This window comes from Microtus oregoni, unplaced genomic scaffold, assembly GCF_018167655.1.
Source record: "Microtus oregoni isolate MIOR12 unplaced genomic scaffold, Mior012 000019F_ref0000042, whole genome shotgun sequence".
Lineage (NCBI taxonomy): Eukaryota > Metazoa > Chordata > Mammalia > Rodentia > Cricetidae > Microtus > Microtus oregoni.
This window is the reverse complement of record NW_024543078.1, coordinates 32,390,600-32,406,656: the sequence shown is the minus strand read 5'-3', so window position 1 is coordinate 32,406,656 and position 16,057 is coordinate 32,390,600. Positions and strand designations below refer to the sequence as shown.

At 47.5% G+C, this 16,057-nt stretch overlaps 1 protein-coding gene across 7 annotated transcripts in view; it reads right to left on the bottom strand.

The window, feature by feature from the left end:
- Positions 1-16,057, bottom strand: part of Tns3 (tensin 3) — a 232,873-nt gene that overhangs the window by 21,132 nt on the left and 195,684 nt on the right. For all 7 annotated transcript variants that reach the window (XM_041668817.1, XM_041668815.1, XM_041668810.1 and 4 more), the window contains 3 exons: positions 2,903-3,074; positions 708-1,345; positions 45-131 (listed from right to left, as the gene is read on the bottom strand). In XM_041668817.1, the coding sequence (XP_041524751.1) occupies positions 45-131; positions 708-1,345; positions 2,903-3,074 (897 nt within the window). The remainder of the gene's footprint in view (positions 1-44; positions 132-707; positions 1,346-2,902; positions 3,075-16,057) is intronic.

Below are 16,057 nucleotides of genomic sequence, written 5' to 3'. Positions count from 1 at the left end.
CCAAAGACAGCTGATGCTGCAAGAGGTCTCTGGTCCCCACCTACCTTGTTCTCTGGAGATATCTGCCTTGTACCAGAACTTGGAAGTGTCCTGGACAAACTTCACAATCACGAGTTTATCATTTGGGCTATCTGCGAGGCAAAATTATCATACAGAATATTTTTTATTGCTGTCTCATTTATGACGAGGATGCAAATCTAAATCCTAGGTGGGAGGGATAGGCACGTGGGTCCTAAGCGGGGAAGGAAACGCAGATCCAAGGACTCAACAGTACGGTACACCAGTGCCTCATGGCCCCGTGGCGCAGTGCAAGACACAGATGCTTCCAATCCCAGAAAGGAGGCCCCAGAAGCAAGCCTGGTGTCAAACACTTGAAACAGTTCAGAACTCAATTCGATTAATTATTTAACTGGGAAAAAGAAAGTAACTTTCAAGGATATCTCTATTTTCAGGTCAAAGTGAAGCCAGAACTATTGCGACATCTGCACTGTCTACTGCTGGAATGTGTCTACAGTGGGCCCAGGAGGAAGTGGAGCACATCTCCTCGAAGCACTGTGGCTGAAGCTTTAGACCAGCAGTATGAGAAAGAGCCATGGGAATCTAACCTGTTCCTGCAGAACATGAGTTAACCCTGGAGATACGCTCAAATAAGAAACCCCAGACAGAGCCCTCCTTCCCTAAGGGAACGGGCAGAGGCGGAGACGTACCTGGCAAAGGTGAGGCCACTTCTGAAGGCTTGCAGAAGTCTGGAAGGACATTCGGGAAGGGGATGCTCATCGTGCTCCCACTGTGGGGGCTGGAGAAGCCACTGGAGGAAGGGGAGACTGAGCCCAAGGAACGGTCACCCTCTGAGGCTCTCTTCTTCTCGGGAAGGGGTGGCTGCCCAGGCAGGCTTACCCCCTGGTTCTGCAGGCCTGGACTATGATGGCTGCTGAGTCCAGGTGACACCGTGAGAAAGTTGTGGGACAGGAAGCCGTTGTCAGGAGTGCCTGCCGTTGGCAGAGAGGTTCCAGGAACTGGAGATGTGCCGTGGGAATTGACCAGCAGGGCACCAGGGTCCTCGCTGGGTGGAAGGCCACTTGCTACCTGGGCAGTGCTGAAGCCTAAGAAGGCCTGGCTGCCTGCAGGGGGCAGAGCATCCTGAGGCTCTGCCATGGACAGCTCATGGCTGTGGAAAGAGGCCTGGAGCTCTGAGGACTGGAAGCAGGGCAGCCCTGGCGAGTCCTTGCCAGCGCTGCAGAATTCATGGGTGCTGAGAGAACTTTCAGAAGGGTGGCTGTTCCCCAATAGGGTTAGGGTGGACTTGGGGCTGCTCTCTACCCACTGGCGTTCTGCAGAAGACGGGCTGTTCAAAAGACAAAAATAGCCATGAGGGAACGTAAGGGACTTACGGTTACCTCGAAATCAGCAACCATTCCAAGACATAGAGAAGATGGGGCTGGGGAATTCGACACTGAGGCTTGTTGGGCAGCAGAAAAGAGGCAGTATCCCCATCCCTTAGATGTGTGTCAGTGACATGGGTCAACCTTGGTCTTAAACTGAAAATTCCAGGAATAAATAATTGCTAGATCTTAAACGTCACTCTTAGTGGAACGGTGAGTTATAAGCTACCCTACTCCATCATGTTCAGGTTGTATACCTTCCCTGATTCAGCGTATCCATGTGGTATATGCTACCCACTCTTAGTCAGTAGTCATATGACTGGCTGGTGTGGTGTTTGCATTCACTTAACTCTCAGGTTACTTAAAAATGGCCCCAAAGGGGCTGGAGAGATGGCTTGGTGGTTAAGAGCTGGCGGCTCTTACAGAGGACTAAGTTTGATTCCCAGCACCCACACAGTGGTTCACGACTGCTTGTAACTCCTATTCCAGAGGATCTGATGCCCTCTTCTGACCCCCACAGGGACCAGGCATATAGTGGTAAACAGATATACATGCAGATGAAACAGTCATTCAATAAAAATAAATAAACATTAAAAAATAAAGATAGTCCCAAAGAACAAGAGAAGATGCTGGCTGACTGGTTGTGCCCATGGGAATCTGTAATGCATTTCCTTTGAGAAAAGGCATGAATAGGTATGAATGCTTTAGAAAAACGTATTATGTAAAGGGTTTCATCCTGTCTAGGATCTCAGGCATCAACCAGTCCCCAGACTGTATCTCCTGCAAACAGGGGGACAACTTGACTGGGAACTACTACATTCAGGAACCTAGGAAAGTCATTAAAAATATAGTTCTTGTAATATAAACACAGTTAAATTGATATACACTAGGTGCAGATTCTATGTGTGATAGTCATTTTAATTTTTAACTTTTCAAAATCTATTCTATTTATCTATCTATTTATCATATTTTTTCCATTGATTTTTCGGGACAGGGTTTCTCTGTATAGTCCTGGCTGTCTTAGAACTCACTTTGTAGACCTGGCTGGCCTCGAACTCACAGCCTGCCTCTGCCTCCCAAGTACTGGGATTAAAGGCGTGCACCTCCACTGCCCAGCTGACTCTTTTTATTTCAATGGGAAAGGAAACTGGAAACCTATACAAGAGACATGGGGGAGTTTAGTTTTACTTTGGGCCAAAGTAGTGGTTGGCCTTACTGGTTTTCTTTTTAAAACAAAAGAGGACAGTTTGGCTACCACGGCCCTTTTCTTTCCATATTTTGCAAAGCTTTTTGTGATGTTTTCCTATGTGCTCATGTATATTTCCAGGGCCAGTGCACAAGAGCAAGTTCCATGAGTAGCGGTGTCCTGCACACAGTCTGGGGCACGGGCTCTTCTCCACCATGACTGAGTGGAGTCTCACTGTTGGGCCCTGCTTTTCCCAGTCTTTCCTTTCTACTCTCAGTGTGGTGCTCTGGCCTCGGAGGGGAACTTCTAACAGGGTAAAATCCCTTCTTCCTACCTCTCTCTCCTCTGGCCAGGTCCATTACTGGACACTGTACAGGAGGACGCGAACATTTGCTGGAAGTTGGGTGTGGCGGGCATATCCGCCCGGAGCATGGTGGGTTTGGGTCCGATGGGGCTCTCTGACATCCCCACGGTGTGGCTGATAATCTCTGGGCAGCCTCGTGGTTCTGAAGAAAGGAAACAGAAAGCAGAGAGACCCTGATTATGTGAGTCACAATGTCACAATCTCAGCCCTTTCCTGTGTCCATAATCAGCTGGTTTTTGAAGCTTTTCTGTTGCCCATGGCCACAGTGAACCATGGCAGCAGTAGCACAGGAGGCTGGAAGGGTGGCTTTGTGCTACTCTGTGTATATTATAACCCATCACTGTTACCAAAGGAGAAAACAGCTGACTCAGTCTCCATCTGCACTGTCCATCTTGAGCTGGTTGCTCATGTATGTTCCGCCCACCCTGTAAACCAGAAGGGGTCTTTTTCCACGAGATGCTCTCTTCTCTCTCTTCCCTTGAGCACAGGTCTGCAGAGCTGCCGTCTGGCATGCTTACCTTTCTTTCTGCTTCCTACCCTCCCATATTAGTGACTCTGGGGCTGCATGTCCACAGACCATAGGCTATGGTTCTGATCTGCTACACGCTGTTCTTGGGAGATGAAGATGCAGGTTCAGAATTGACCAAGAAGGCCAAAGTCATAGAGAAAGGAGACTTGGAACAAGTCAGGTATACCTCAGTCCTAAGCCTCGGGGGTTGGCACAAGTGGCTCCTGGGGCCTTGGGCAGTTTCTTCTGAATAGTAACAAAAACCTAAGTGTGGGAAATACTCAGGAAGCATGACCCTGGCCAGTGACAAAAGCTTTCAATGCCCTATGCCCCAGGGCACCAGAGACAGGATACGAAAGCTTTCATGTAGCCTACTTAAAACTGTATCTTCTCTGAGGAATATCCCAACATTCAAACCTGCCTCCCACTCCATCTCACCTTAATTTTGATACAATCTTAAAATCCTAATTAAAATATTGTCAGGAAATATGAAGAGTATGATAAGTGAAAGAAAAAAATAACAACCAAATTACCACCCTCCCAAACAAAACGGAACAAAACCTCACCAAGCAAGAGACATAGCTGGTTTTAAATTTGAAGTTAAAACACAGAGGCTACAAAGAAACATAAAATAGAGAAATTCACATTTCACCAAAGGGTAATTAAGGAGAGTCTAATGGAAGCTCTAGAAATTAAAAGCTGAACAACTAAAATACGCAGGGGGCTAGGGACTTCAGCAGTGAACTGGACACAGCAGAGGGGAGAGCAAACCTGGGGTGAGGAGGAAGCTTGCAGGGAAACACTGAAGCAAGGACGGAAAAGACAAACTCAGCCAGAGAGACGGGGCCAGGAAGAAAGCTTCTACTACATGAGACCTACAGGGAGTGGGCAGAAGCAGAAGCCACGCTGGAAAAGACATTTACTGAGAATTTACCAAAATACCAAAGAAGTCAAACCTCAAGTTAGAAGAAAATTACCATGGATACCAGAATAGGATAAATGAAAAGAGCTGACAGCTAGTTAGTACGGCAAAACCTTGGGAAAACCAGAACAAAATCTTAAATGCTGGGCCTTGCTCATTGGGCCATGATGGGCCACTAACTCTTGGGCTGTATTTTTCAGCTCTTATTAAAATTCTCAGTATAGGAAAACCCAGAACTGATGTGATATTTGAATAAATCACAGGGTGAATGTCCCTGTCTTCTGGGATTTATCTGTACATCCTTGGGACTGGTATAGTCTCCTTATCCCCACTCCCCCAGTACAATCCATAACAAACATTTACAAAATAGATGTTTGGTGCGCTAGTTAACTAACCGCATGGTCTTCCAAGCCCATCCTTTAAATTTTCAGTGACAGCTGCGTGGATAAACAAATGCACACAATGGTTAGACCATCCCTCCCCTCGCTGCCTTCCAGGTGGTGACTTAGCTTCATTCACACCCATGCAAAGAAGGAAACCAGAACATGGTAGTAATAACACCAGCATGGTCCTGCCCTCCAGAGATCACCATCTGTCAGAGAACAAGGCCTGGAGGGAGGTGGAGTCTGTGGCTTCCAGGGGGACCGTGGACGGCTCCGTTCTGTCTAGAGGAAGCCTGGATGCCTTCTACAGTTTATCGGTTACTCCACTTGCGGCTGTTAAGGCAGGAACAGTTCATTTTTGCTGACAGCTTCAGGAGATACAGCCCACCATGGTGGAGCAGGCAAGGAAGCAGGAGAATGAGACAGCTGGTATGTCTACATATGTCTACACTAAGGAAGCAAGGCGTAGGCAGGAAACACGGCTGAGCTATAAAACCTCAAGTCCCGCCCCTCCTGATCCATTTCCTCCAGTGAGATTCTACCTCCTACAGCTTCCATCACCTTCCAGAACAATAAAAACAGCTGGGGATAAAGTGTGCACAAACACAGGAGCATGGCATGTGAGTGGGGGATGGGGATTGGGGGGGGGGACCACAGAATTCACATTTAAATCACAACATAGCAGAGGCGCCATTTGATTACATCCAAGAAGGATAGTGAGCTACAAGTAGGTACCATAGGCTTGGAGAACAGCAACCCCTGGCCTGCTGTCCATGGGGAGGAGCTGTCCCCACCCTCCACTGGTGGCACACAGATGAGGTTCTGGACATGCATACTATGAATGCATGGATGGATGAACATCCGGATAGATGAGAAGGAGGGGCTAGAGTCCTGAGCATGCTGTGGAACTTCCGTTAGAGTCTGGCTGGAGGCTGGAAGGAGGTGTGCGTTATCCCTAGGATCCAGTTCCCAGGAGCAGCACAGATCTCTGGAATCTTTAGAGCTGTTCGTCGGTAAAATCAAACACAGCGGCCAGCAGGGGATGGAGTGCAGCATTCAGCATCGGTCCCTGTGACCCAGCTGCTCCCGGAGGCCCCACACAGCACAGGACAATCCTCACCGCTCCTGCCTCTGCTTGCTGAGTTCCTTAGCCTTGAGGATGCAGGGAACCCATGCCAAGATTCGGAAGCCCTGAATATGCTTACATGGCGCCAACGACTCCCTTCAAGTGAAAGCAGGCGGAGGGAAATCAAACCCCACTTTGTTCCTGTTATCATCGTGTTTTCCCAGAAAACAGCAAGCCCAGCACTTCCCATGAAAGTGGCTTTGTTTATCATTCAACAGCACCAACTCTGGGGGCACTGTGGCAGCATGGTTGGTTCCCTCTAGTCCCAGGCCTTGTGTTAGTACTTAACTCTTTCTTTCCAGAAACAGCTGCCTTAGCATTATGTTTACGCTAAGCTCTTGGTCAGGGACCCCCAGGCACTTGGTACAATTTCTGCTGCAGATCCCTTTCCCTTGCCTGCACTCGGGAATGCATGCCAGCCAACAAGCAAAAGCATCACGCCAGTGACTTCACTTTCTATCTGAACCTCCACATTCACAGAGTCAGGACTGCCAGTTGCTTCTTTAAGTCAGCAGGATGACGATCAAATGCGGACACCAAAAAGACATTGGTGAAGGTACCAGTTTGCAGGGCACCTACACAGTGCAGGAACAGAGCAGCCATCTTCAGAGGCTTCCTCTGAGACACCTTCAAAAGTTCTCCTGTGTTCTGTCCTTGCTGACAGTGCAGTGCATGGGACAGAAATCCCACAGACCTTGGGAGTATGCTGAAATCTTACTCAAGGAACTGATAAGAGGCTCCAGTCAAGCAGAGGTCTTCAGACCCTTCTGCATAGGTTTCTAGAAATCCGCTCATAAGAACAGCAGACGGAGTTGTAGCCATTGTTCTTTAACTTCAACATGAGGGTCACAGTAACACTGCTGGTGAAATGACACCAGCCAGGATGGTAGCAGCCTTGTCCTTCAGAGAAAGGGACCTACAGATATCACAGAAGGGGCAACTGGTTTAGAAGCAACTACTCAGAGTGTCTATAGGGCAGCCCCAGTCCTTCCAGACCCTGCCTTCCTGAGGCATGAAGTCCTTCTCTGTTAAAGTGAGTGTCTGTGGCAGGGAGAGGCCTGATGGGGTCCTGCCCAGACACCATTTAGCTGCTGCCAATCTTCTTGACAGCGTCATTTTTTTTTTTTTTTGCTTTTTTTTTATCCACACACTCACATTTTCCCCTGCTGGTCAAATGCAGAGGAAGGGCAAGAGGGGATAATATCATGTTTGGAATTCCAAGATAACCCCACTTTCTGGCTTTTCCTCCAAGCCCATTAGTGTCCTTGGTGCCCTGTGGTTTAGGAGTGCAGAGAACTCTGCCTAGCCTCCCTTCCAAGCCAGGCGGGAACTGGGGGAAAGGGGGCATATGCCCAGCCTCTTGGGATCTCAGGAATGTCTGCACTCTTCTCTCTGCTTCCACTTCCTCCACTTCCTGTACCAGAATGAGGGTGAGAAGGGGTCACTGGCATTCTTCCAAATGATCTATTTTTATGCTTTCTTTCAAAAGCTGCTGCAGGAGTATTCTGTGGGAAGCTGGACACAAGTCACTCCACACTGGTCACTGGTGTCTTATAAGTTAACAAAAGAACTCTGTGCTTACAGCCAGGACCACTGATAGCCTGGACAGTAGGAATTTTATCTTCATCCACACACCCACCCACCCACCCACCCATCCATCCATCATCCTTCCATCTATCCACCCATCCATCCATCCATCCACCCATCTATCCACCCGTCCACCTACCTACCCATCCATTCATCCACCATCCATCCATCCACCCATCTATCCACCCATCCACCCATCCATCCATTCATCTATCCACCATTCATCCATCCATCCATCCACCCATCCACCTACCCACCCATCCATTCATCCATCTACCATCCATCCATCCACCCATCTATCCACCCGTCCACCTACCTACCCATCCATTCACCCGTCCAGCCACCCACCCACCCATCCATCCACCCACCCACCCACCTATCCATCCACTCACCTACCCACTCACCCACCCATCCATCCATCCACCCACCCACCCACCCATCCATCCATTCATCCACCCACCCACCGACCCATCCATCCATCCATCCACCCACCCACCCACCCATCCATCCATTCATCCACCCACCCACTCACCCACCTACCCATCCATCCACCCATCCACCTACCCACCCATTCATCCATTCACCAATCCACCCATCTATCCCCATTCACCCACCTATCCATTTTCACCTGCCTTCTTCCCTCCTTACTAATCAGACCCAAGTTAAATAAGTAGTCTCCTTTGCTATTACTTGAGATTCCTGGCCATCACAGCATCGACACATCTCTTAGGCTGACTCATGCTGGCACAACACAGGGGATTACTGGATACACTCTCAAGTTCTGGGACCTCAGAGCACTTCCTCCTTATAAACTTATCAATTGAGGTCATAATAGATGGTTTTTGGTGTTTGTTTACATAAGCATTTAAAAATTCTATTTCCAGAAGGCAAAACTTTTTATGGGAAGTTTGATGGTAGTGAAATTTTAAAAAGACGTCCTTATCTTATAATTCTGCTAGCTAAAAATAAAAGGTTATTAAAACCAGCTTTTTCAGTACTTCTGGGGTGCTCTGTGTCTGCAAAGTGTATGAAGTGTTTACTGTTTTTTTGAAAATATACTTCATCAAACTTTCAAAAAAAAAATAAAACCAGCTTTTTGAAAGCAGGGGAAAAATGGGCAGGCAGCCATGTTTAACGAGAATTAACAAGCGAAAGCCCCAGACACTGGAAGAGCAGCACATGTTTCTTGCTGAGAATCTCCAGCCCTGTAGACGGTATACAAACACATATGAAAACATATGAACAGGAAGATTTGTGCTTTCCTCTTGCCAAGCTGCTTCTTGGTAATTTGTGAGGTCAATGTTCATGGTGTTTCAACTCTGTTCTTGACACAAGCAAGGTTTTTATTTCCCCTGGAGGGCAGAGGTAGTCTAGCTACCGTTGGAGGTATTATTATTATTATCATTATTATTTACTAATTTACTCATTTATTTTAAGCAGGGTCTCATGGAACCCAGGCTGGCTTCAGACTTACTGTGTAGTCAAGGGTAGCCCTGAATTCTGGATCCTCTGGCTTCCACCTCCCAAATTCTGAGTTTACACACGTTACACCGCACCTAACTTTGGGGTTAGAATTCCCACCAGCCAACAATCAGCTCACCCTTCTGTGACATTTTCATGCCAACAGGAGTGACTCCTTTAAAAGAATCATGCCAGTCTTCCCTTTAACCAGCAACAGTAAAGAAAGGAGAGGCACCCATAAAAAGGATCATTACAAGGAAGGACCCGTGTTTTCCTATTCCTTAGAGATGCTCCATTTAAATTCAAAGATTCTAACTGAAACCGGGAAGCAAACACCCTGTCCTGCTCACTCGGGGTGGATTTCTGTGTACAGCTTCCAAGCCGCCTGGACCCTGGGATGCAGTACACATGGCCAGCAGCTCTGGAGGGCCCCAGCAGCTCACAAGAGATGAGCATCCTTCGCACCCACTGTGGTCTGAGTTCTCGGGAAAAACACTTCCCGCCTGCTAGACTTAAAGGAAAATTAGACAGAAGGATGCCTTAGGGTGGGGAGACTGAGCTACCTGGAGGCCACATGCTGCTGGAAGACAAGCTGTCACAGAACTCAGAGACTGGGAATGTGGGCAGCGCACCAAGGACAGAGAGAGGCCCCTCTTGCCTGGTGACCAAATCCTTGCAAAGCGAGATCTGAGGACAGGCCCCCATAATGCTCAGTCACACCCCACTGCTACTAATTTATTGTGGTAAAACAGGCATGGATTACTATCCTGGACACCTCTAAGTGACAATTTCAGTGACCTTAAGGCCAACTTTCATTGCTGTTGATCCATCACTACCGTCTATCTCTAAAACGTGCTCTTATAAACTCAAACGTTGTCCTCTATTAAACCAATTCTTTTGCTTCCCTGCTCCTGGCAACTCCACTCTCCTTTCTATCTTTAGAAATTCCACTCTTTCACAGACCATGTGAGTAACTTATACAGCATTTGTTCTTTCGTGACTTAGCATAAAGTCCCCGTCTTTCACAAGCACACAGGGTGGCACGTGCCAGAAAGTCTCCTCCTGCTCAGTCTGAGCACCCACCCACTGAATGGAATTCCTATTCAGCTTGTCCGTCACTGCTGCAAGGACACGTATGTTAGAACCATTAGTCACAGTCTTAGTCCTCTAGCCAGGCTGAGTGGGCACTGGTCACTGCAGAGGAAACTGGCCTCGGTGACAGATGCTTTCCGTTCCGGAGCTGGGACCACCCAGTGGAGATGGAGGCAAATTAACATCAACGAGGAGAAGGTGGTCAAGCTGCAGCGAGGGGGAATGGAGTGGTACCAGAAAGAAAAAGGAAGGCATAGTTCTTTCCACCCCCAGGGAAAACCTCCTTCTGCAGAGTTTCAAAACGAAATGAATAAACCAGCACACCAAACTTCCAAACACAGAGGGAGTGTCTTGTCACCACACTGGAGACATCATCTCTGTCCCTTCAGGATCCCCAGGCAGATTGGGGCTGAGGATCAAGGCTGCACCAAGAGCAGACCAGCGTTTCTAGGGGAATGAACCAGACCAGGGCCAGCCAGAAGTTATTGGTGATGAAAATACTAGCAAGCTCTGGCTGCTCCAAATTTCCAGTCCCCTGAAGAATTCTAGTTCCATAACTGGGTCTGCACACATCAGAAGTCTTGGTACTTTGTGCCTGTGGGCGGAATCCCCGCAGAATCCAGCTATCCTTTAGAGATGGGGCACGTGAAGGATGCTGAGCCCTATTCCTTAACCGTACTCAGGCAGGAACTATCAGTCAGTACTAAAGGGCTTCACAAACAAAGGCCCCGGAGTCAGACGCAGGACAAATACTTTCTCTTCTAACGAGTACATCACAGAGCTGTGCTCTGAGTTCTACACTATGCCCAGGCTCAGGATGCAGAGACACCATTCCTGTTATCTATGTATGAGGTCTCTGTCTGGGACTTAGAAACTATAAATTCAACGAAGTCATCTTTATAGGACCTTTTTCTCTATTGCATCCACAGCACCCCCAGTCCACAAAATACCCAGGACCACAGGTAGTTTGCAGAAGTTTCCTGTATCCTTCCTTAACTGGAACATCACTGGTCAGATTCCCAAGCAAGCCCCTAACAAGGCAATGGTATCTATGACCAGAACGTCTGATACTGTGAGTTACAGTGCACACAATACCAAGAGGCACATAATACTTCACGAGCTCAGCTTTGTGAACAAACTACTTTTAACAAAAAGGTATGTTCTCTCTATGGGACAGACAACAGTAGGTGAAACTTGGTAGCAGTCTCACCTGACCTTCAACATATTTTACCTGTCTTTCAGAAAAAAAATCATATAATATCAACGAATTACTAAAAAAATCATTGTGGGGCACTTAATAGACCACCTTGACTTTAGAACAATGGGCAAATGCCCACCCTAGCACTCAGTATAATCGCTTTCTTATCTAATGTAAACAGAGACTGCTCTCGTTCATTTCCTAGCCTCCCAGACCTGAATAATCACATAGAAACTACATTAATTCCAAAACATGGTTTGGCCAATGGTTCATGCCTATTTCTAGCTAGCTCTTATATCTTAAATTAACACATTTCTATTAATCAACATGCCACCATGGGGCTATGGCCTACTGCTAAGATTCCAGCGGTGTCTTTCTCTTTCAGCAGCTACATGGTGTCTCTTTGACTCCGCCTACTATCTCTAGATCTCTTCCAGCCTGACTATATTCTGCCCTGCCACAGGCCAAGTCTCTGCTTACAATCTAATGACTGCACCATGGACTTCCGCACCATGTTCAAAACTGGGCTGCTGGGACAGTGGCTGATGACTGAGGCTTGGGCATTAGCTTGTGCCCCTGGAGAGAACTGGCATGCTCCCTGCACCAGGATCTCAGCCTGATTCTCAGCTTGTCCTTCTTGTTGTGAAAGCTCCATGGGTTAGATCCTGGTGTCTCATCACTCAGGGTCTTAGGTCAGTCTACCATAACCAACAAGCACCAACTGACTTCTCATGGTTCTGGATCCTGGAGATCCATGTTCTATATGTCAGCAGTTTCTCTCTCGGCCACCTACTGTTATCTTCCCTTTGCTTCTCTTCTTGTACTTATAGCCCAATCTCCTCTTAGGAGAAGGACCACAGCCATACTGAATCAGACTGTACCTCAGGGGACTCCAATTTAACCACCTGTGTGAAGATCTCATTTCCTAACACAGTCACATCTGAGGTCAGGCCAGGTCTTTCACTCAGTTCTAACACGGGAATAAGATCTCAGGAATGTAGCCTTGCTTGAAGGCAGCAGGGTGGATGGTGGTCTCCATCAGGGTTCTTGAGGACCAAGGAAGGGAGGATAAGCAGCGTGCACCCAGCATGATCAGACTGGAACCACCCTCTAAGGCAATTGTTCTCCACCTACCTAGTGCTGTGACCCCTTAACAGAGTTCCTCATACTGTGGTGACCCCTAACCATAATTGTTTTCATTGCTACTTCATAGCCGTAATTTTGCTACTACTATGAATCACAATATAAATATCTGTGTTTCCTGATGGTCCTGGGTGACCCATGTGAGGGATCGTTTGACACCCTCCCCCCCCAAAGTGGTTGCCATCTACAGGATGAGAAAGGTTGGTCATAATGTTAGTCTAAGGAAGAAGTAGGAGATGGCACATGAATTGTCTACACTGTCTCTTCCATGGCTTACAAGATGGAGATTCTGACTAGGCTGGGTCACAGCTCCATAAGAGACTACTTTGTCTTAAACCCTATGTCCCATGAGGCCCTGTACCAGCCAGAGGAGCTCCCTTCTCATCTGATTCTCCTCCCTTCTTGGCCTGTGGCTTCCAGGGAACGCTAGGGAAGCCTTGAATAGGATAGGGCCCTGAATGGGCAATGGTACCTCTGCCCAGAACTTCTGACACTGTGCGCTATAGGACACACAATGGGAGCTTTCAGATCAGTTTCTTTGGTTTTTGTGTTTCTCTCACAGGTTTCTAATTTTCCTTATTTCTAGCATGCAAGTGGTCCATGCCAACTCATTCAAGAGTGTCAACTCCTCTCTTAGCTTCAGGGTTGCCATTTTGCTTCTGGCTGGATTTCCTTTCCTGGGAGCAGTGTAGGGCAGTGTCACATGCAGAGTGCCACTGGCACCAGGGCTGAGGCCACTGCCCAGCCAGCTCTTTAGGCAAGTCTAAAACCTCAAAAAACAGCCAGACCACCAGCACTGCCCAGATGCTGCCAGGCTGCGCTGGTACTTGGCTGGACTTCCAATAAAGTTTTCAGGGCATTAAAATTGCTCCAAAAGTAACAACTAATCAATAGGCTGATTCACAGCAAGCTGCAGTTTTTGCCATGGAGGATTCCTTTTCAGAGAAGGACATCCTGTGACAGAACCTTCTGGACCTGAGGCTCTCAGCTGGCTTTGTGGAAGGATTCTTGTCTCAAGGTAGTGAGTTCAGGATTCTGAATGCTGTTCACTGTGCTTGGTATGTGCGTGTCGGGGGGGGGGGAGAGGTTGACACAGCAGAAAGTCCCCTGAAACTGACAATGACCTGATTTACTATGTTCTGTCCTCTTCCAGAAGCTCACATGGTTGAAGTTCACAATGTATGGTAAAGTGTCTACTCATCATCCAGCCAGTAAGGGAGGATAGATGACCCACTGGAAAAAAACCCTTGGCCACCCACCCATGTCTGGTGACAACATCCACTGGGCATTTCCTGGATTCTCAGCAGTCCTCCATCATGACAGAGGCAGGAGGTTCCAGCATAGAGGACTGTACTGAAACCTCTCTCACTGCGCAGAAGGGGTGCCCAGATGCAGGCCCTGGATGTTGGTATTTTCTACAGCCTTGAAACACAGAATGGAGCAGGAGGCGACAGCAACATCCAGCACAGTGGAGAAGTGTGTGAATTTGGGAGAGACAGTGAGGCCAAAAGTAATTACAAAATGGATACTATATCCTCCACCCCGGTAGAATATTATGAAGGGGGGGGAGCAGAAATGGTCGTCAATTTAGCTGTGACACAGGACTGACAGCTGGGGATGAATATTCTAAGTTGGTAAGATATCTATCACGAATGTATCCAAGCCAGGACTGAAGAACCCAAAGAAGAATGAGTCCCATACCCTGCTCTATGCCCTGTGGGCCTTAAGCACCTCCACCCCGTGCTGAAGACCCTGATCCTCCCAGACAGCTCAACACACAGCCACAGCATGCACTGTGTCCTCGTGGCCAGGGCCGAGGAGGAGAAAAATCTACCGAGCAGGAGAATAATCCACCGAGCAATCACCTACTCAGGGCCCCCAGTGCATTGTCTGTTCCCAGCCCACCCACCCACAGCTCAGCTCCCTGTGCCTCAGTCTCCTCTCTGCAACGCTGAGTTGCCCAATCACATGGCAGCACATTTTGAAATCGGAGTGCCTGCTCATCCCTAGTATGGCTGGGTTTACCTGCCACAGTTTTCACGTTCTCCACAGGACATCTAAGGTCAAGGTTTGTTTAACCATCCACATGTCTTGGGTGGTTTCAAAGAGACCCCAAAACCAAGGAGACCAGAAAGAAAAGGCTCTTCCAACATGATGAGACACCCTTCGGGAAGGAGACACGTCAAAACATTCACATTTAAATGTTGAGGGACTGAGAGAACTCTCAGTTCGCTCTGAGCAGTGAATCACTGATACCACGCGATGCCTCATAAGCAGCACTAAGACATTTCTATGGTGGCATCTACTCAAAACATCTGCAACGTAAGAAGAAATAGCTCACTCTGTAATGTTTCAGAAGCTATGTCATGGCAAGGAAAAAAAGAGATGAGGAGCGAAAGGGAAACAAACAGGAAAACATGTATGTCTATATTTCCCACAAAGAACTGAAAAATTAATAAAGTCCTTGGCTCCTTCAAAGTTGATGCTCCTGTGTGATACCAGAAGCATGGCTTACTGTGTTTTGAACAGAGACCTCTCCAGTTCTATTTACAGAGTATCTTTCACCCCTCACTGATCAGCACCAACGATCCCATCTTACATAGACATGTACTGTTTGCTGGAGTTTGGACGTGAAGGGTCCTCCAAAGGTTCATGTTTTCAAGCGTTACAAGTTCAGTACCCAGTGTGAAGCTACTGGCATGTGGTGGGAACTTTAAGGGGTGGAACCTAGTGGGAATTCTGCAGATCACAAAGGGATGGACTTCAAGGGATTGGAGAAACACATTCCCTTCCTTTTCCTCTCCTTATTTCATCTTCTGGCCATGAAGACTTTGCTGTCACATGACAAGCTACCCCACCACAGGACCAAAAGCAAAGGAGGCAACATTACCCATGGACCAGAACCTGCACACTGTGAACCAAACTAAGCCAACATTGGCTAAGGTCTCTCTCCACTGTCATAACGGTCTGACCTCCTGACAGCTACACACTGATAACTCAGGGCCTTTACTCTTTAAAGTCAGAAAGAACTCCCAAAGTTTCACTCACAGAAATAATAAGTGTAGATGTAACTCAGAAAACTCATTATCATTGACATATCTATGCCCAAACAAGACCTCTCTTTCCATGTATTTATAACTTTTAAATATTTCTTAGCAAGCTTTGAAAATGTTCCCTTTTATGAACAGTGTCATTTTAAATAGCCTCTGAGAGACTTACTATTCCATATGGTAACTAAGATAGTATCAGCTTGATTTCCCCCAGCCCAGGTGTAGCATGGGTTACAAAGGTGACAGAGACCTTGGTAATAACCGAGATCATACCAGATATGAGGGTGGGTAGGGTCACTGGGGAAACCGCATGCCTTCCTACCAAGATCTATTCTGAAGTAAGATGAGCTGCTGGCCGGGCAGCTTGTGTCTTCTTCCAGCATGTACACAGGAGACATCCCAAAGCCCACATCTTCTATGACTAGATCTAGTCTTTTTTTAGACTCTTCTCATTCTCTTTCACTTTCTTCCTTATTACTTTGAGGAAGCTCCACGGAACATTCTGGAAGCTTTTCTAGTCATATCCAGTCCCTCAAGGAAGTTGGCCATCTTACTGTTTGTGGTCTTTAAATATGTTTAACCAAGTACTCATCTTTTCCTGAGGCTATTCTAAATCAAATACCATACAGAGGTCACCACCCAAAGTGTGTCACAC